The sequence below is a fragment of the Manis pentadactyla genome, chromosome 11, assembly GCF_030020395.1.
Source record: "Manis pentadactyla isolate mManPen7 chromosome 11, mManPen7.hap1, whole genome shotgun sequence".
Classification (NCBI taxonomy): Eukaryota; Metazoa; Chordata; class Mammalia; order Pholidota; family Manidae; genus Manis; species Manis pentadactyla.
Window position 1 is genome coordinate 93,193,401 of NC_080029.1, and position 20,647 is coordinate 93,214,047.

Sequence of the window (20,647 nt, forward strand, 5' to 3'; positions counted from 1 at the left end):
AACTTTCCATTTAATCATTCTACATGGATGTTTACTTTTTTAAAAGCTCTGTCTGGCAAGGAAACCTAGATAGTCCCCGTTGTTCAGACCCCTGGCCTGCCCCACTGAGGCTGCAGTGATGAGTCTACTGGAACCCAGTAGGAAAGCTGTAGAGTACAGAAGACAACAGCTCTCTAGTCTTCAACTGGTGTCCCTTCTGCTAGGTGACACTGTGATAATCAGTAATAGTAAAATAAATTATTTTTATTGATACTTTCAAAATAATACACATCTATGAAAAATCAAAATTCAAAACCAAAAGTTATCCTGCAAATTGGGAGGATGAAAAGCAGAGTCGCTGAGCCTTTCTTGAAAGAACGTCTGAAGGAAATAAGTCTTCCCAGTTTGTTTAGACAAGGCATGAGCCTATCCCTTTTTTCTTCTGGGAAGTGACCCTCCTAGGCTGTGAACTTTGAGTCATGAGAGGAGGACTTGGTACATGTGCCGATGGTTCCGCGATGGGTCCCATTTCTGGGAATGGGTAGCCGGGCTCCTTGGTCCACCTGGCTAGTTATTGGGAGGAGTCATGCCTTCTCAGGTGTCAATGAGCAGGCTCACCACTGAGCGGATTTTGCAGGCAAACCATCGCCTGAGGGGACAAAAGTATTGATAGTGGAATTGTTCAAACTCGGGGGTCTGGCGGATATCGCGGAAAAAGGCAATGTCAAGGTCAGACTCGGTAAGGATGATCAGGAGGAGGAGCAAAACAAAGAGGAGTCCCATGGTCACAAGAAGCAAACGGAGGACACTTAAAACAAACTTATTCACCTGTTCCTCCTCTGGCTTGCTGTGGCCCTGACACAGGGCCCTCAGCTCTCCCCCAAGGGCCTCCACCTCTGCAGCAGTTGGGGTGCTGGCCTCAGACTCTTTCTCCTCTTCAATGCTGCAGGTGGCCCCATTGATCTGCCGGGAGAGCAACATCAGCTCCAGGCTGTGCTCAGCCACAGGGGTGGGTAGCATGCTGTCTGCAGGGCTGTAGGCCTCATCCGCAATCACAGCAACCCGCTCATTGCTGTCTGCCCGGCTGCTTCTCACATGAGGCAGGAAGGTGTCCCCATGGGAGGAGGAACGCACTGGCGTGGAATGGGCACTGTCCCGTAGGGACTCGAGGCCTAGAAAGACAAAAGGAACATGAATAGGCTTTCTGTATTGCAGTAGACATTTTGCTGTGTGGTGGAGGCAGCACCCATTCTGTTTTATTTGATCCCTAAAATCCTAAGAGGGAAGCCCCTTTGCACACCCCATGTGACCAGCAGCAGTGGTCACTGCATTCTGTTTTGATATATCAAGAGTAGGACAGGAGAAGCAGCAGAAAATCAGAGTGGCCATAGTGGGAAGTTTTTTTTTCTCCCTTTCCTGCTTATGGTTTTGGCCAGATTTGTTAGAGTGTGCTTTTGCTGCCTTCAATGTTCTGGGCCTGGTTTTAGCTCCAATTTGAATGAGAATCTCAGTTGCAGACTATCCTTGATGCAGAGCTGGGGTCACAATTTAAGAGCTTAAGTCTGTCTCTTGGGCTGAGGGCCTTGAGAGTCAGGAATGGGGAGGAAAAGACTTTCACAACTGGGCCTCATCAAGTGCTGATGCTGGAGCAGAGTGGCCTTCTAACAGCCTCACATGCAGCCCCTTAAGCCTATGAGGTCGTCTTCTGGATTTCTGCAGTTGGTTGCTCTGTCTCTTCAGCCTTCCAGTTCCAGCTGTCCTGTGTGGGCTGCAAAGATGTTACCTGCTCTTCCCGAGTACTCTGAGTACTCTGGGGAAGAAGGGATGTAGCACCTATTCCTACCTTAGAAGGAGCTGGCTCCAGAACAAGCTGACAGCCCCCGTATCTTGAGACATTTCAGACTGCACAGTTGTCTCTGAAAAGGTCTTACTGGGTCGGGGGAAATTCTCTTACATTTGTTAGGAGAAAGGGTCTTCTGGCTCCTAAAACTACCCGTTATCATTTTACTTTCTCAGATGGAACATTTGTCTTTCCAGGGCTCAGACTTTTGTAGGGAAAACCAGAGCTGGTTACTCCCTGTACCAAACAGCAGCCACTGAAGCTGGTGGATGTGGGATCAGAGTCATTGAGTGTGGCCCACATCATAGTGTTTCCAAGGGACTGGCCTCTTGTTTCAGGTTCAACACCTGCATTTTCTATTCCTGGCCATCTCGGTGGTGCCAGAGTGGCACTCCCTGCCCTTGTGGCCTATGATAAGAGAAGCTAGTCCCCTTCTGTTGCTCTGAAATCAACCCTGACTGCCCTAGATTGAACCAGATTCCCAGCAAGGGTGTGTCACCTCTTCCTTGGCTTCCTTCTGATGTAGCCATTGGCTCCCAGGGACCTGCTGCCTTGCCTGCTGGGGCGCGTCTCAGCACAGGCACAATTAAGGATTCTGCAGTAGAATGGAGCCTGGGATCTGCGTTATGAACCCGTGGCAGGAGTGAGGGGTGATGGCAGCCCCCTGCTACTTGCCTGTACTCTCCATTTCCTCACTCTTAGATTTGCCACAGCTCTCAGCTTTGGCTTTTAGAAGCTCCTCATGGTTCTAGCTGGATTTTGTTTGTCCCTATGCTAAAATCTTAAGTTTAGATAATGATTTAAGCCTTTTTCAAAGTTTAAACTTTCATTTTTGTCTTTCAACAACTCTCTGCAGCAGTGAGGGTAAGAGGTTGCAGAACATGTCTAATCTTCAGGCCCTGATCACACATGTTGCTGGCCCAGCTCCTTTCTAACCACTCCACTGGCCCCCCTTTCTCTGGATCCTCAGCCCCTGCTGTACAGGGCCCCTCACACCCTTACAAGGGGCTGCTGCTCACAAGGACAGCTCTGACTGCCAGATCTTGTGAAGTACGACCAGCTTAGCTGCCAGGAGCTACTTAAATGCAAGCTTAGCTTGGCTTACAGTTCAGCCTTAAGCTTGTTGGGGAACGAGACAGGCAAAGGCTGTGACACCAGCAAAAACAAATCAGAGTGACACCAGAAGCCACAGTACACTGAGTTGTTGGTGATCTCAGTAAACAAGCTAATGGATATGCATGCATTTGTAGTAGATTGCCTGACAACATGATTCAGTAAATGTTAGTCTTCTGTAAAGTTATCATTCCTATGTCAGGTTAGTCCTGTATGGAACTTTGAATTTTACTAGAAACACCACCTGCCCCGCCCCTTCATCAAACCTGTTATTCTGGGATGGATAGGGTGAGCACTGTGGGTGGGATCTGGGTGAGTGGCACAGCAAAACACAGAAGTGTCCTTTTTTACCTTGGAGGTGCTCCAGCTGACTGCCTTGCCCAGAGGTGGCTTCCAGTGGGCCGGGGGGCACAGTGGTCAGGAGCCTACCCTGGAGCTGGGGCCCCATCCTCAGGATGCGTACACTCAGGGGCCGGAGGCAGTGATTAGTCAACCGGAGCTCAACGCGGACTCTGGTGTGAATCTTAATCAGACTCTTCCCCATGATGGCCTAGGAAGGCAGTACTTCTTCGGTGGGAACCAGCTGATTTCTTCATGGAAATCAGCCAGGCAGGGGAGATACAAAGGGAAAGATGGAAAACCAAGAGGGACAAACGATTTTTGCTGATCTCATGCCATGGCAGTCCCTTCACAGTACCTCCTGTGCTGGAGAGAGGTCGGCTCCACGAGCCTCCGAGCAGGCTGTGCTACAGGGGAGGAGCAGCTCTGAGAGGAGTTATCAGGGAGCTGGATTTAGTCAGAAGCACTTAGAGCCATAAAAAGTAATGCTTCCCTAGCTACAAGCCCATATAAGGGCCACAGACCTCTCAGAGGGTGAGGGACAGGGAGGGGAGGAACAATCCCAGAATATAGGGAGAATTGGAACTGTCCTAGAAAATCCAGGATGTGAAGCTACAAGACACTGGGCTTTGGGCTGGGTGGCCCTGAAGTGTGAGGTGGCAGTTCTGGGGCTGGAAAGAGGCTGTGTACCGTCATCTGCTGGGCTTTCAGTATTTGGCCTCTGCAGTTGAGTGTGCGCCACAGGGCTCGGGGGGAAAGGAACCACCCTACCTGAGTGTCCTCTCTGGGTCTGGCCTAGGCTAGTAATGAGTGATATCTTGATCTTGGCACCTCAGAGAGCAGAGGGCCTGGCCAACCAATGCATAGTCAACTTTTTAATCCCAGTTCATTGGGATTACATGATTTCATTCAAACTGTCATGCTAATGTTTTTGCAATTTTTCCCATTGTTTTTGGAGGTAGCAAACAAAGCTTTCCCCCTGGCAAAGGCCAGTGATTTCTGTGATACTAACTTACGTGCCATACAGACTATAGGAAAGACAGTCTCTGATGGAACGTGAAACAATTTCAGATGATCGTAACTTCCCCAGAGTTTTGGTGGTTTGTGCCCTTCCTCGGAGGCCTCCATCATGTCCCTCTCAGCTCTTCCCTGCCAGGTAAGGTGGACTGAGGGTCATCAGTGTTTATTTGGTGCTTTAAAGGCAAAACACCCTCTTGAGAGATGGTGCAGCTGAACTCTTGCCTCCTGAAATAATCCATTGATCATTTCCCAGGCTTGATAACCTTTGTATGATAGAGCCACCTAGCTGCTAAAATCTTCTTTTTTCCATATCCAAACCAGTTACCCAACTGCCTCTCCTTACCCTGAGCCTGTGAGTTCATCCTGTACATCTTAGTTGCTGCTACCTGTGTTGTCCTCAATCTAATGGGCCCTGGATTGAGGGCCATGACTGGGGATGGAGGCTGTGCTTGTCTGTGGGCAGCCCTGGGCATGGGGTGTGAGGAGCAGGTTGGTTTGGGGAGTAGTGCATGGGAGCATGTGGTGCTACAATCTGCCATGTGTGAAGTTCTATGAGGCTGAGATTTTGAGGACGTGCCCTGGCCTTAGGAGTCTACTCTAATAACTTCCTCAGCTGTCTTACCCACTGTACTCATCCCTGGAATTTTGCAAGCAAGGGTGACTATTCTGGATGTTGAGGAGCCTACTGCCATTGTGATGGGAGAAGACAGGTTCTGGGAGGAGGCCGGAGGCACAGCCAGAGCTGGGTGGGAACTGAGGCAGCCTCACAGCTTGTCTCGAGGACAGTTCTCCCTGCCTTTGAGTTGTTCCTCTACCCCTGCTTGGCAGCTACTCCAAATGAGCTGTATCCACACATGGACAGCCTCAGTTCTGTCTCTTCGGGAATGTTGGTTTTACTGGACATTCTTCCCTCTACTGGGGCAGAAAGGCATGAGACTTCTCTCCTATTTGATACCTGCATTAATGCTAGCTTCCCCAGGTGGCCTTTTCTCTGAGAAGGCAGCTGTCCTGATTTTCTACAGGAGATCTGGGAGGAACCTGGTGGCTTCCACCTCAGGATGAATGGGAAGAAGGGCCACAGAGAGGGGAGAAAGTTATGTGTCCTCAAAAGAGAAGAAATTCATTTCACTTTCCTGAACTGAACACCCCAAAAGAAGAGGGACAGCAAGAGCTGTGCTCAGTTCTCCTGCTCATCTTTAAACAGGAGACAAAACCAGGAGGCTGTGTCTGATGACAGTCAAACCTCAGTTACTCCACACCTGGTATAGTGACTGTACTTGGTAGTTTACTGGGCACCCTCCCACACCCACACCCCACTCTATAGTGGAGCCATCAGCCACAGAGGGGTCAAATAACCTGCCCCAGAAGTGCATGATAGAACTCTGATTTGAACCTCATCTTGGCTTCCTTAGCAGGGCTCTTTGCCTGTAGTTGCTGCTTGCATAGTGAATGCTTTAATCTCTTTAAAGTACTTCTGCACACATAAGCTTACAACCTATGGGGTAGGCAAGAAAGATGACTGTTTTACAAATGGAGCAGCAAAGATACCCAGATAATCAAGGCCCCTGATGGCGGTTGCCCAGCTAGGGTTCTCAATCCCTTGACTCTCTGTAGTTATGTGCCATCCTCAGGTCATGCAGTTAGTGGCACAACATAAAACCCTAAACACAAATTTGATATCCTCCCAGGGGAACAGCCCAGCTCTGTCCTTCCTAACATGAGTGGTTCTTCATTTTCAAAAATAAGCAGCATTCCCACAGAAAGGGCAGAGGGCCGTCCCTCCCCAGTTTCCAGGACAGAGACAGGTTTGAAGCAATCCTGCTGCGGTTTCCTGCTGCTTGAGATCTTCTAAGATCCTATCAAAGCATCATCTTCGGGAATGAAGCCCTCAACTTGACCTGTATCTAGCCTGCAGGGCAAGCTGGCTCAGTGACAGAAGCTGGGGGGTGACACTCTGATTCTCCTGACAGTATGAACTACTCGGAGAGGTATCAGCCTCAGCAGCAGGGACATCTAGTTCAGTGAAAATGTACTGACTGTCTTCCTACCTCTCCCTCTTCCAAAGGGAGGGAAGGGTAGAGGGAGATGCGGCATATTGGGTTTTCTGAGACAATATTCAAGAATTTACATAACAAGAGGACAGATTTCTGCAACTTCTACAACAGAAGTAGGAGAAGGTGAAGGCTATTAAAATGTGTCAGAAAAAAGAGTTTTCATTTCTTGATTAACTGCCTCAGACACCCTGATCATTTAAGCTGAGGAAAGTGGTCAGAAAACAGGTGAAAAGCCTCTTGATGGAAATCAATTTTAGAACTGTATGGAACCTGGTAGATCCTACCTGTGCCATCCCCCAAAGGTTTACCCCAAAACTCTCAGATCTACAACCCCTTCCTGGACTCCAGCTCAGCAGGGCTGGGTGGGATTCCCCTTCACCTGACACCCAGCTGGCATTCCATCCACTGCATGAAACTTGCTGTCTCTGATGCAAATTCACTTCTTTTCAAGGTCTCTGAGAGGATCTGGCCCAAGTCACAACTTGGAGGAACCCTGTGTGTGGGCACCTCCAGAGCTCTGCTTACCTTCCATGATGGAGATGTGAACAGCTCTTCTCCGGGTCCTGGGGACGCTGCTCAGCCTTGGGCCATGCGTTATGGAGGGACAGCTGCGGCTGGGAACCATCCCTGCTCTGAGGTTCAAGAAAAAGAGAAATGTTAACTCAGTGCACAGACAGATGTGGTCAGGGCTCAGAGTTGAGGAGTGGCTACTAGAATTGTACGGCTGTGTTAAGTTTTATTTTATTTATTTAAAAAATCTTAAATACCTGCTTTTTGCCTTTGGTCCCTAGATCTTAGAGACACTGCTTCAAACTTATCCACCTTCTTCTATCCCAGACCCACCTGAAACTTCCTTTAGTCCAGCAATGATACCACTGGTCTCTGAATTGTTAGGGAGTAGAGCTCCAGGATAAGTCATACTCTTGAAAATATGCCTTAAAATTGACCTGGCATCCTCCCCTGAGTTCTGACAGAGGCTGCTGGTGGCAGGTGGTGCCATGTGAAAAAGCAGGCAGTAATTCTTTCATTCCCAGAGGTCAGGCTGGTTGGTGAACCCTAAACCTCTTGGCCAGTCATACTCTTTTTGATTCTTATCTCCTAGAAAGGAAATGAGCTTCTTGAAATGCATGATTTATAATTATACATGAAAGCATGGATTCTGAACCTATTGTAGACCTTGTGTTACATGCTGTGGGGCTATTCCTGGCTTCCTGTATTGGACCGATTCAACAAGCAAGAAAGTCTTGCTGCTTGGACATGGCCTCCATGGTCTATGACCTATTTCAGGCCTTGGGAGGACAGCAGAGAATTAAATACTCAGGAAGGTGGCTCCTGGGTCTGATGGACTGTCGACATTAGCCTGCCCTCCCCTGTTCTCCATCAAGGTTCAAGGGTCAGATTGTTCCCCATGCCTTAGTTTAGATGGGTCTCTTCATCCTCCTGCCCTGCTCTTCCCCTTTTGGGGGCCATTGTGGCCAGAATCTCCACAGACTTAAAACTACATCCTCTTTTGAGAATCTAGAATCTGAGCAGGAACTGGTTTTGGGGGAAGCCTCTGGCAAACTACCTGTGTATTTCCGGTGGCTCCCGTTTGATCTTGGCACTCGACTCCATTACCTCCTTGGCAACTCGGCCACTGTAAGTAGTATAATAAAACAAGCAGAAGAAATGAGACAGTGTTCCAGGACTGGGCACCTCTCCAAGATCTCAGATACTTCGGTTGAGCTGGGAAATGGCCTCTTTGGCCTGCTCCTTCCAATGTTTAGTCACTGAGAGGCTTGCTTGCTGGGGTAGAGTTCTAAGATGTCCTGATAGTGTATCTTAGCACTTTATCTCTGGAGTCTTTGGGATCTTCCATTCTCATTTAGGAATGATTCCTCATTGTCCAGCATGTTCCAAAAATATTACAAAAAGAAATCTTTAGACAGACATGAAAAGAACCACCATTACATTTCATTTGGCTGCTGCTGTTAGGATAGGAGGAGAAAATAACATATTTCAAACCCTACAAACAGCTGCAGGGAAGGAAAGAAACAGTAAAGGGGGTTAGGAGACAGGAGAATTGGATAGAAACCTCATGCTTTTCTGGAGGTTCCCAGTTTGTTTGTTCTTGAGGGTAGGGATCACTGAGCCACTGTTCTCCAGAGAAGGGTCTGAAAATGGGTCCATAATGGTTACTTACTGTCACTATTTACCTGTATCGGAACCGGCTCCCTTTAAAGAATAAATTGCTGCTGGACACTGTGCGGACTTGGCTTGACTTCTCCAGCCTGCAGCAAGGCAAAGTCCAGTGTGACACATGGCCTGCAACTGCCTCCCAGGCTAAGGCAGTGCATTCCCAGCTCCTTCCAAAGGCTACTTGTGGAAACACTTCAGGAAAAGGCCCTTCACAGCCCGCTTGTCTCTGACTCTCCTTTAGGACCCAAGGGCTGTGTTCAGCAATCATGCTGAAACCACTTCCTTGTCAGGAGAGTGAGGGCTCCCTAAGAGTGCTTATTGGGGTTCACCAGGAGGACTGAGAGAACAAACGTTAGGGATGATGGTCTGGAGGAATACTAGAATTCCATCCACTAAATCTCAGCCAGGCCACTTACTAGCTGTTTGACCATGGACAAATTTCTTTTCCTCTTAGCCTTAGTCTTCTTATCTATAAAATGATGGAGCTGGGATGACTTGCCCTCAGGAGTCCCTTCCAGTTCTAGTATTTGATGATTCATGTTCATGTCCGGGTAATTGTGGGTGTAGAAGAGGACATCTCCCTCCTGGAGAGTCCTAAAGTATATTATTATATTAAAAAGGAGTCCTGAAATGAAATTAGCTTAACTTTAATAATATAAAGTTCATTGTTTATTTGAGCTTGAGACCATTCCTCCTCCCCGATAATGCCTGTTAACATCACTTCAAGGCTGTAGGCAGCTCATATGGATACTCTGGAAGGCATGGGCACTATAAAATATCTCTTGGGTGACCTCTCTGATCCCTTAGCCCTCTCACACTTAGAAAAGGATGCTTGGGCAGAGCTGCCCAGAGAGAAGCTTCCCATCCCAAGACCTGACACAGCTCACAACATGCTCCAGGTACCTGCAGTGCTAATCCAGCCAGGAACTGATTTGGGTCTGAAGCTGTAGTTTTGAGTGGGCAGTGAATATTTAGGGAGCTGAGCCCACAAGCCATCAACAGCAGTTCTGGGGAGACACCATCCCCACCTGTGTCAGGGCTCTTTGAGGCTCTGAGCCTACTTGTCCTCCCACCCTAGCATGTTCTTGAGTCTGACCCAGCTCCCTTCAAAGCACTAGGCCAAAGGCGGGGCCAGGGATCTGCACAGGAGAGATGCTCAGAGTGAGGCCAAAGCGACTACTGCTAGAGACCCGGTAGAACTGGGGACCTGATCTAGGCTAGAGGCTTTTAACAATTAACATTAAGTAGTCAATGGAAAAACAGTAAAAAACAGAAACTGTTTGGTCACAAGTTCAGAAGCATACTTCTGTTCCCGTGACGCAGATGGAAAAAGAAAGGCCTCCAGAATGGTGCTGAAATATTTTCTTGGCTTTCACTGAACATCTGGGGACTGAACAGAAGGGAAATGTGACCATGTGAAAGTCTCTTCCAAGTGTCCTCTGCCTCGTTAGAAGAAAGAAGCCCACTCGGGTTAGAATTCTGCCTGCCCATTCAGCTCATCTCTGGTTCTGGTATCAGATGCACAGAAATTGTTAAGCAGTTCAGAAAGCCTATCCAAGAGACAGTTTCTGGGGCTGTGGCCCCAGTAACAGGGAAGAGACCAGTTCTGGCCAGCACACATAGCAGCCAGCAGGTAGCAGAGTCTGTTCACTAGGGAGGAGGATGGTGCCCCTCCACCCCAGAGCAGTTCTCTCACTAGGCTCCTTCAGGTTACTGGAGGGAGAACTATGGCCTGTGGGGGGCAGAGTGTACCACACACACCATCTCATGTTGTCCTCATTGCAGTCTGTTTTAAGAACAAGACCAAGGGTTTCCGTGAACATACTTTATCTGGCATCACCCCAGTTTCTTGCTTGGCTTTTTCTTTGCTCCCTAATGCTTTTATAACCACTTTCTTAATCAAAGAAAACTGAGTACAAAAGCCTCATACTTTACAGAATTCTTTTGGAAGCTAAGTTCCTGCCTTTGGCCCAAAGCTGGTTTCTCAGTAACAGACAAGTCCTTGCCCCCTCCAGCTACCCCACCCAGGCTCCCCAGCACTTGGCCTGTCACTGGCAATGTCTCTGGCAGTGACACATGAGGAAGGGCTGGCATCAGTCCCAGCTCAATGCCAGGCCATCCACTGGGGAGTGGACCCCAGTCTCTCTCCAAGCCCTTGAAAGCTGCTCTGGCTGCACCTGCCCCTTCACGGAGCTGTTGTATGCTGGGCCTCCCAGGGCTCCGGATGGCTCCACAGGATCAGCTTGATTCAAGTCAGGCACCCATGGATTTTTTCTGGCCCGTGCCTCACCCTAAAAAGACCCAGAACTGCTTTGCCACTGAAGGCTGTCCAAGGACATGGCAAGGCAGACCCCTTGGCAACTCTGCTGAAACATATGTCCAGGCCACAGTTCTCTCCATCCACAGGGTACAGACCTTGGAAAGGGGTCTGAGTTTTATAAGGAAGCCCAGCTTTTTAATCTCATGCCTCCTTTCTCAGACTTTCTTAAAGTTTCCTGCTTTTATGTAGCTTTTATGACTTTGGTGTTGATAAAGAGCCCCCATTGGATGTGTCCACTCACTTGTAGAAGGCTTGGTTCTCGATTCCACATTTCCAGAGGTGCTTGCAGGCTTCTGGAGTTGGAGCAAAATATGTGAGAATAATTTTCTTTTCCTACAAAAAATCCCACATAAAAATAGCTGAGTGTGGACGGAGAAGTAAAGGGTGAAGTAGGCCAGGACACTGAGCTCTGAACTGACAGCATGACTCTCAGGGAGAGACTTCAGATGGGAAGGGGCTGCCTGGTGGCTGGCTGGTTGGAAGAGAAGGCCTGCAGGACCTGTTCAGGTGGAGCTCAGCTCAGGGCAAAAGCTGACACCCGGCAGGCCCAGTCAGAGTCGGTCTCAGCTGGTACAGATTGGGCTGAGGGCCCTCACCAGAGAAAGGGGCACTCCCATCTGGAATTCTAGTCTTTTTTTGTATTTCTTATCCTCTTGGATGTTTCATATGGAAACAAGAGAATCTAATTTTTTTTGTATCATTAATCTACAAGTACATGAAGGACATTATGTTTACAAGGCTCCCCCCTACACCAAGTCAAGAGAATCTAATTTTGACCACATTTCTTGGAGGTATGGAACCTCTGGGTATAACCAGCATCCTTGAGGAAGTCCTATGCTCCAGGGCCTAGCTTCCTCTCCATCCCTCACCTCCAGGTCTTGACCTTGGTCTTGGCTTATCATGCAGGTAGCTTAGCTCTACCTGGATGAACCTCTTTGGTTCAGCCCTGGCCATCAGGAACCACCCCAGTGCCCCAGCCTTCCCTGAAGAGAAGGAAGCTAGCACTCACCTCTTTCTGACTTACGTATAAATAGAAAGTCTTTCCTTCAAATTTCAGCTTGGTCACCTCATTCCTAGAAGTGCAAAGAGAGCCCCTGTCACCTTATTGTGTGGGCTGCTTGTTCACAGCTAAGTCTTGTAGATGCACAGCCCACCCTGACTGGAAGGGGCTCTAGGCACAGACAGTTTTAGCCAAAATAAGAACTGAAACAAGACAGCAGTGCAGTGGTCTTAGAGAACAGTTGCTGAAACAGTTCAATCCACAGTTTTCTGGTCAATCACACCATAATAATAGGGTGATAGGAGGGTTTCGGGCTCATCAACAGTGGCTGTAAAAGGGACACATTTGCATGGGAAGTGAATCTAGGTAGAGTGGTCCTGGGCCATTTCAGGATTTGGTTCATAACAGGTACATTGTCTGGATGGGACTGTCAAATGTAAGATGCCACAGGCAGCTGATGAGGCCAAAGTTGAAAATACAGCAAATAATGAAAAACAGTGCAACCAGGTTCTGAGGGAGTTGAGTCTTTCAGGTGACTGTGCCACTGGATGGAAATGCAGTTTAATGCAGACAAATGTCAAACGATCTCAGGGAGGGGGGCAGGGCAACATACCAAAGAGAGAGAACAGATTACATGGAACAGTCATGCAGCGTACTGACCAGGAAAGGGGCTTAGGGGTTTTTGTTGAAAAATCCTTGAAGCCACCAGCCCAGTGAATGGCTGCAGTAAAAGAGGCAAACAGGATACTGGGGTACGTTACCCGTGGGACAGACAAAAATCAGAAGTGACATGGTTACTGTACATGGCACGGCCTAGACCTCACCTCCACATACTGCTCTCAGCCTCGGGTTACATTTACAAAATGGAAAAATGACCAGGTTCTTAGGTGGATGTCCCTGAAAGCCAGAGAACTAGGCCTCAGCATTGGTCTCTCCTCATTTCCCTTCTCTTTCCCTGACACACAGCTGCGCTCTGGAGACTGAAGGCCTTCCCACCTCACTGGGGGTGGAGTCCTTATTTCTGCACCCAACTGGGACCCCCGAGGAGGTCTGACCATGCATAACCACCTCTATTTCGCTTCTAACTCTTGGCAGTTTCTAGGGATATTTCCTCAATATCCTAAGAAGCAGGAACCATGTACCCAAATTGCTAGTGGACAGAACTCAGGGGAAAAGGAGGGTCACTTACTCCCTGGAAATCATGGCTGGGTTAGGTTGAGAGTTACAACCTCTCACCACCAGTTCTGAGCTAAAACAAGCTACATGGTATTCCTTCCCTGTTTGACTCCATCCCGGTGAATCACTCTCTCACACACACACAACACAGTAAATATCAATTGATTAATATATAAACAAACTCACAGATAATCTCAACTTCAACAAGCAAGATAGGAAAGTAAGGAGTTTTCTATTGGAAGTGAGATTGGGTTTACATCTAATATTTTAAAGTTGAGACATAGTGAAGAGACTTCCTGACAAGGCAGGTTTTGAGAGAAGCCACAGAATGAAAAAGGTCTGAGAGAACAGAGTGAGCATCAGGGCTTCTGCAGGGGTGGGGATAGTTTGGGGACTGCAGGTCCCTGTAACACAGGTGTGTTCTACTCCTTTCGAGCTAGACATGCCCTCTGCCAGGTTCTCATGAGACAGCTACCTGTCAGTGCAGGCCAGGATCTGGGCCACAAAGGGACCCCCAGAGAAGCCAGCTGCATCTGGACAGCAAATGGGCCTCACTGGGAGAAGGGTGGCCTGATCCTGCTCATCCTCTTCTTCTGAAAAGTATTTTGTCAGACAGGAGACCCAAAATCCTCCCATCTTCAACTGAAGAACCCAGTGAGTGGGCCAACTTGAGTTGGCCACGCACACAGGTGTGGGGGGCTGCACTGGTCACTCACTCAGTGCAGCAGGCTGCCTTGTGAAGTGGCTGTTTTCCCGGGGAATGGGATCCAACTGGGCATGACTGAGGGCCGTTTCACTAGTGTTCTGGTTAGTCATCACAAGAGCAGTAAGGGTTGGAAAGGTGATATTTGTCCACAAGCTCAGCAGGGGAGCTGAAGAGGCCATAGGAGGACAGATGCCGTGCAGCACTCCCAGCAGAGAGCTCACCAGGGAGCACCTCTCTCCTTGGATTCCTCATTGCCTCCTCTGGAGAAGGCAAAGGAACCAAGGCAGGAGCAGGCGTCCCCAGCTGAGCTCTGTTGGACCAAAGAAAACCACTTGTCCAAGCCCATGGGAGGAGGTGGCCAGCTTAGATTCGGCAGGCTAAGGTCCAGGAAGGTAAAGAAATGACAGGGGCTTAGTGAAATATGCAACGTGTTCTGATGAGGCTGAAAGACATTTGCACAGGCCAGGAAAAGGGTCTCCAGGAAAGCAAATGTCCATCAACAAACCAAAGTCTTTGCTGCATCAGCCACCAGAGCCTTGCAGCAGAGCAGCCCCTAAACAGATGGGGTGGGGTGGACATAGTTCAGATAGCTTCAGCTGAGGCAGTGGGAGTGGGAGGAAAGAGCAGGGACATGACTCCTGGCAGCTGAGGACACCGAAGCCCCAAAGGGCGATGAGAGAGAAAGCAGCATCTGTGTTCTTGCAGGCCGTGCCCACAGTGGGGGTTGGCCTGAGGATGGTGTTTTGCCAGAGCAACAGGGTGACTTACATTTGCCCCAGGGGTAGCTGTGGGCCATCCTTTGCTAGGAGAGTGGGTAAGGGAGTAAGCGTCCATACAGATGCTGTGGCTTTCAGGCGGAACAGACCCAAGGACTCAGGTCTCATGGAAACTTTGCTTCCCTAACATTGGCTCCAGCCCCAGGCCTCTCACACTACCCAGAAATCAACTCTTCACACACTGTCTCTCTGGAGAGGCTGTTGGCTCTCAGGAACACCCCTGTGGAAGAATAGGATCCCTAGGAAGAGACCACTGCCTTCATCAGCTACCATTATGGATGCAAGGCTTTGGAGAGGGCTCAGAACCGCAAGTGCCCAGCCACAGACAAAGGCATGGGAACCATTACCCTCCCCAGCTGGTGAGGCATAAAAAGCCCGTTTTGGAAGTGAAGATACTCACCATTTAATGAAATGGACCCTCTTGTTTCCTTGCAGAACAACAAACCCAAAAGGAGTGAAAGCCAGAAATGCAGCATTTCCTGACACATCCTGCAACATAGAAAGACTTCTTGTCAGGGTGTGCAGGCATTGAGGTGAAACAGTGAGAAATGCAGTTTACTGGTGATATAGGCTGAATATGGGCAGTAGGCCAGAGAGGGAAGAACATTTGGAAGTAACAGCCAAGTTACTTACCTTCCCTGAGTCTTAGTGCCCTTAACAGTAAGTTCTAGATTATAATGATGTTAATCTTAGAAGGCTGTTGTGAACATCCACAGAGAATGGCAAACCCATTGCTGGTGGGATTGTAAAATGGTGCAGTCACTTTGGAAAACAGTTTGGAAGTTCTTTAAATTGTTAAACATAGAGCTACCATTTAACCCAACAATTCCACCTCTAGGTATGTATGCAAGAGAAGTGGGTACACAGAAACTTGTACATGAATGCTCACAGCAGTACTATTCATAACAGCCAAGAAAGTGGAAACAATCCAAATATCCATCAACTAAAAAAAATGAATAAACAAATGTGGTATATCCATACAATGGAGTATTATTCAGTACTGATGCATGCTACAACGTGGATGAACCTCGAAAACATTATGCTAAATAAAACAAGCCAGACACAAATGATCACATGGTATATGATTCCATTTATTTTAAATGTTCAGAATAGGCAAATCCATACAAACAAAAGGCTTACTGGTTGCTAGGAGATGGGGAGTGATGGCTAATAGGATTTTTTCTTTGGGTGAAAATGTAAAATTAGGTAATGGTGAGGTCACATAATAGTAAATATACTAAAAACCATGAATTTTACACTTTAAAAGGATGAATTTATGACATGTGAATAATGTCTCAGAAAAAGCTGTTATCAGAGAGAGAAAGAATGGCAGTTAGTATTATCATGATGGTCCTACACACTAGGTTCCCTCAGGAAAGTTTAGCTGAAGAAGGTAAGAAGCAACTAGCCCTGTGGAATAGCCGTCACCAGCTCTATGGTGCCTGAACCAGCAAAGAGACCTGCTGGTCATCTGGCTCCATCAGTTTATAAACACCACACTTGAGATTCTTCTGAGCAAAGAGGAGAGAAGGTTCAGCAGAAGCTGTAGGTCATGGTTCTCTCATGGGAAAATGCACTTCATGAGGATGGGCGCAGAAAGCTGGTTGGTGGATTATACTTTTTCAGAGGAGCATCATGATAGGGGCCTCAGGTGAGAAACTGCTCTGTCTGGGTTGTGAGCGTTTTTGGGTGGCCAGAAAATTATGCCAAAATGCTGGTCAAATGTACATGCCGGACAGTTGCCTGGGCCATAGCTCAGACGGTTGTCATGGGATCAAGGTCAGGCACCTGGCAGGAGGCATGTGAGGGGGGGTAGTAACTGTCGGGCTCTCCTAGTCTCTCTCTTCAGGGTTTGTCTCTCTTGCACAAATCACTAGCTTGATTAGTCCTAAGAACGTGGTGGGGGGTGCTTTGCAGGGCCTCCATGAGCCTTGCCTCAAGGAAAAATGCAGTTTTGCTTTAAAAGTCTCTTAGAATCAGGTTACAGGTATGAGCATCTGGGCCCAAGGAATAAACTATATGTTTTGCAAACATTTCCAATCAGTGTATTGTTATTGTTTTTTTCTCAAGGTCTGTCTTGATCCTGACACTTGGCTGCAAGCACAATGTCACTGAACCTGTGGGCAAAGCAAAAGGCCATTTAAAAATAACCTGAGTGGAGATACTGTGAAGCCATGGAGCTGATTTTTTTCCTGCCTGTTATCAGTGCTTGGTGGTGGAGGTGAATACCTGAGCACCAGCACTGCACACAGACATGGTCCCCAGTAGGGGACACCAACACCAGCGCTGATCGGGCAGGTTGACAGGGTCAGGGCAGGCTGGTCTCTGGAGGGAGAATGCCCATGAGGGGTGCAGAGGTGAGGGCTCTGCTTGTAGGGAGACGGCCTGCCTTGGACAGAGGGTGGGAACTGAGTAGACTTCTGACCGACCCAAGAAGTCCTAAAACTGTAGGTTTAGAAAGACAGACTTGAGGGTGGAGACCTTGCCTTATTTGTGCTCACAGAGAAGGCCCACAGGAAGTATTTCCAGACAATGAGGTGGGCCAGAGGAAGCATGTGGCTGCAGTGGGGGGAACATATATATGAGCAGAAAATGAGAGGGGAAGGCATAGGTGGGGCAGAGGCAAGGTGTCTTACAGTGATCTCAGGGAGGAAAGACCTAGAAGGAGGTACAGGTAGAAGGATGAAATGAAAGGCTGGGCTTGCAGAGGACAGGATGGCTTGAAATTAGAGTAAAGAGCCAGGAAGGGAAGTAGTGGGGGAGGCAGGGAAGGTCCTCCCTCTGCTCCTTTGCAACTCTGACCCCTGCGGGCTGTAACCACGGTGACAGGGGCTCTAAGTCAGACTACACAGGCCCAGACTCTGGCTCTGCCACTCACTGCCCATGTGATCTCAGCCAGATCTCTTCACTTCTTGGTACTTCAGACTCCTCGTATTAGTAGGGTTGATGATACTATCTACCTCTTAGGTTGTGTTCAGTAGGCACCCAATACATGATAGTGGTTGTGTTGTTAATATTATTTTAGCTGCTACTAAAATTGACTGAGTTTCTTTTTAACTTAATACAAGATCATTTTTAAGAAAACGTACCATTTTACTATTTTTCCTGATGTTGACAGATTTAAATTTCACTAGTTAGTAAATGAACTAGTTAGGGAAGTTGGGGTAGAAAAGGAGAAGTCACTTCTTGTTAGGAGACCATAGAGAAGGTGGATGTGGGTGATACATTTGGGGTTAAAGTGAAGTGGGCAGAGGGGAAGGAGACAGAGGCTGTGACAGCAATCTGCCCAAGTCATCTCAGTGACAGGCCTCTCTGGCCAGAGCAAAGGGAAGAGAAGGTCCTTCCGTGATCTGGGCAGTACAGGTTACCTATTGGCACCGTCTCTCTGAATCGGAAGACACCTCAGGACTGGCTTCCAGATGAAGGCAGGTGTTGGAATTACAGGGGCACAGCCTCTCCTGCCCAGACTGGCTGATTTGGAACAGGGAATAAATTCCAAATAGATGCCACAGCATTCAAGTAAGTAATAGCATCTCAAGCACTCCCTGTCCAGGCTCAGATGAAGAGAGCGAGTCTCCAAACTGCCTCCAGACCAGCAGCTGTAAGGCCTGGCCCCTGGGCCTCCACAGGGGCGGAGGGCAGCTGGAAGGTTTGCTGCTTGTCTCTGGCATGTGAGGAGTAGGACTTGGAATTACAGCAAGAAACCTCATATCTGCACCAGCATGAAAACACAAACAGCAACTGACAGTGTCTTTGGCACTTTACCAGCTTCTTCTATCTAACATTTCTTCTATCTAACCTGTCATTCTCATTGTGAGCTGCCCTTGGGATCTGTGTGTGAAAGGACAAGTCATGTGACAAAAAGAGGAGGAAATGAGGACAAGGGGAGGAGTGACAGAGATAGCAGTGACCTCTTCCTCAGATCTTGCATCTTACCAAGCTGGAGTCCACCTTTCTTCCTGGTCCCCTTCCCATCCCCATGAAACCAGTATCCACAGAACTGAGTCATTAATGGATCCGGGAAGTGGAATAAAAACTCAGGTCTTGACAGCCACACAGCGAATACTGCCAGCCCCACACTACATCAAACAACAGTTATAAGAATTGAGTTCACTTCTACAGTTGTGAGGTAAAAATTTGTTTTCGTTTTCTCATCCTCGTGGAAAGAGCTTCAGTCTTGGTTTGTGACCCCGGCTCTGCTTCTTACTTGATCTATGACTTACGTAACTTCTCAGCCTCAGTTTCTTCATTTGTGAAATTAGAACAATAATGCATACTTCAAGAAATACTATTTCCATCTGCCTTTAGGGAGATGGCCTAAGTGACTTCTTGTCTGAACATGGCCAGTGGTGTTTCCCTTCAAGGCAGGGTAGCCTGGCACCAAGTCACTCGTGTTCATCTGGAACCCGCCGTCAGACTTGGCCCGCATCATCAAAGGTTCCCTCTAAGATGATTACTCTGCCCAGAAAAGGAGATCTGGAAATCACAGTACTGACTGGTTCTTAGCAGTAGTTAAATCTGGCCACCTTTGCCCAGTCCTCATAGGTTTCACCTCCAGACACAATGAAGTAGGCTTCTGTCTGCTGCCACCCAAGGGGACATCCCGGGTGTGACAGTCAGGACCATGGCATTCTTGGTTGTTATGCCTCAGGGTCATCCAGTTCCCTCTCTGAAGCATGACTTAAACTAATCCAACCTGGGTACATAAAGCCTCTATTACTCTTAAAAAAACCTTAGGGAAGAAGTCTGCACATGCTCTTCCAGACACTTACGCCCATGCCCGAAAGGGCTCACAGCTGGGAACCATCACCTTAAGTCATTCAAGGAAATCACCCCACTCCAATATACTTAGACATGGCCGCAAGAAGCCAGAATGGAGAAGAGGAGGCGGCACCCCATAAGAGGCTTAGCGCCACCCGTGACAGCTCAGAAAGTGGAAATCTTGGCAGAAACTTGCCACCTAAGGAGCTGTAGTCAGGTTCTTCCTTTTAGCAGTGAACTTAGCACCTCCCCACAGTGCAGACAAGAGGCTCTCGCCTGAGGATGAGGTGATCCTTCCTGTCCTGTTTCTGAGGTCAGGGGAACTTGTCAGTATGGGGAGGAAGGTTTACGTAGTAAAGAGCCTAAGTGGCTGGATTATGAAAGTAATGCCCCTATTTTAAGGGCAGAGTTATGACGCTCCCAATTTTATTTTGTGTGGTTGATCTAACCTAGATCTTGCCAAAATCAGTTTTCTTCTGTTCTATACAGAACTAAAGACTTAAAGCCACTTGGTGAACACACATGAAACTTTTACATGATGATTTCAGTTGCCCCACAGGTCTTTGTCCTCTATCAGAATTGGCAGTGAGTCCTGCTTTGTTCCTAAATAAATGCCATCTCTCCAGAAGGAAGACCACGAATGATAACTGAGAGCATAGCATTGAGACGCAGACGACTCTGGGTCTGAGTCCGAGTACTGTCCTTACCAGTGACTCTGGACATGGCAGTCAGTCCCTCAGAGGCTCAGGGTTTTTATCTTAAAAAGAGGACAAGAACATCTTGGCAGTGCTACTGTAAAGATGAAATGTAAGTGCCTGGCATATGTAGCTGGCTTTCAATAAATGGCAGCTTCAGGACTCACAGTAAGGTGGGGTCCATAATAAGCTGGGCACCTGTGACAGGCCTGACCTCCATAAACCTACCAGGGCAGGAGGCCAGTCTGGGGCTGCGGGAAAGCTGGGGTCCCCTGGAAGGAACAAGATGGTGGCCCCTGTGGCTGGAGAGGTGTCAGGGCCCAGAGCAGGGGCAACACTGGCATGTCAGTGGTTCGCTCTCCTCCTCTGCTCCAGTAGTGGTAGGCTTGGGATGGTGGGCATCCTGCTGGGAGTTGGGGGTTGAGGGGAGATGCAGAGAGCTCACGACAGCTTTTCAAGTTCAGAGTTTGTCAGCCAGCTAGCTACTGGAGGCCTCTGGATGCCCCCCAACCCCCCCAGAATTGGTGGGATCACTTCTTGGTCCCAGGGCCAGACAAGGACACACTGCGCAGAAAGAAAGCATCAGTGTGGACAGGAAGAACGGCAGCTTCTTAATCAGTCCAGGAGAACAGAGCCCAGTTGAAGTGGTCTGCTCTCATTTAATTATCAAAACGATTCCTCTTCTTCTGT

At 48.3% G+C, this 20,647-nt stretch overlaps 1 protein-coding gene across 6 annotated transcripts in view; it reads right to left on the reverse strand.

The window, feature by feature from the left end:
• Positions 1-20,647, reverse strand: part of FRMD5 (FERM domain containing 5) — a 367,767-nt gene that overhangs the window by 139 nt on the left and 346,981 nt on the right. For 2 of the 6 annotated variants that reach the window (XM_036905372.2, XM_036905374.2), the window contains exons 8-14: positions 14,902-14,990; positions 11,853-11,916; positions 11,085-11,176; positions 8,541-8,615; positions 7,913-7,981; positions 6,871-6,977; positions 223-1,151 (exon numbers count right to left, since the gene is read on the reverse strand). In XM_036905372.2, the coding sequence (XP_036761267.2) occupies positions 574-1,151; positions 6,871-6,977; positions 7,913-7,981; positions 8,541-8,615; positions 11,085-11,176; positions 11,853-11,916; positions 14,902-14,990 (1,074 nt within the window). In that variant the 3' untranslated portion in view covers positions 223-573. Of the gene's footprint in view, positions 1-222; positions 1,152-6,870; positions 6,978-7,912; positions 7,982-8,540; positions 8,616-11,084; positions 11,177-11,852; positions 11,917-14,901; positions 14,991-20,647 lie in introns of those variants that run through there. The other 4 variants (XM_036905376.2, XM_036905375.2, XM_036905377.2 and 1 more) reach the window with 4 other exon arrangements.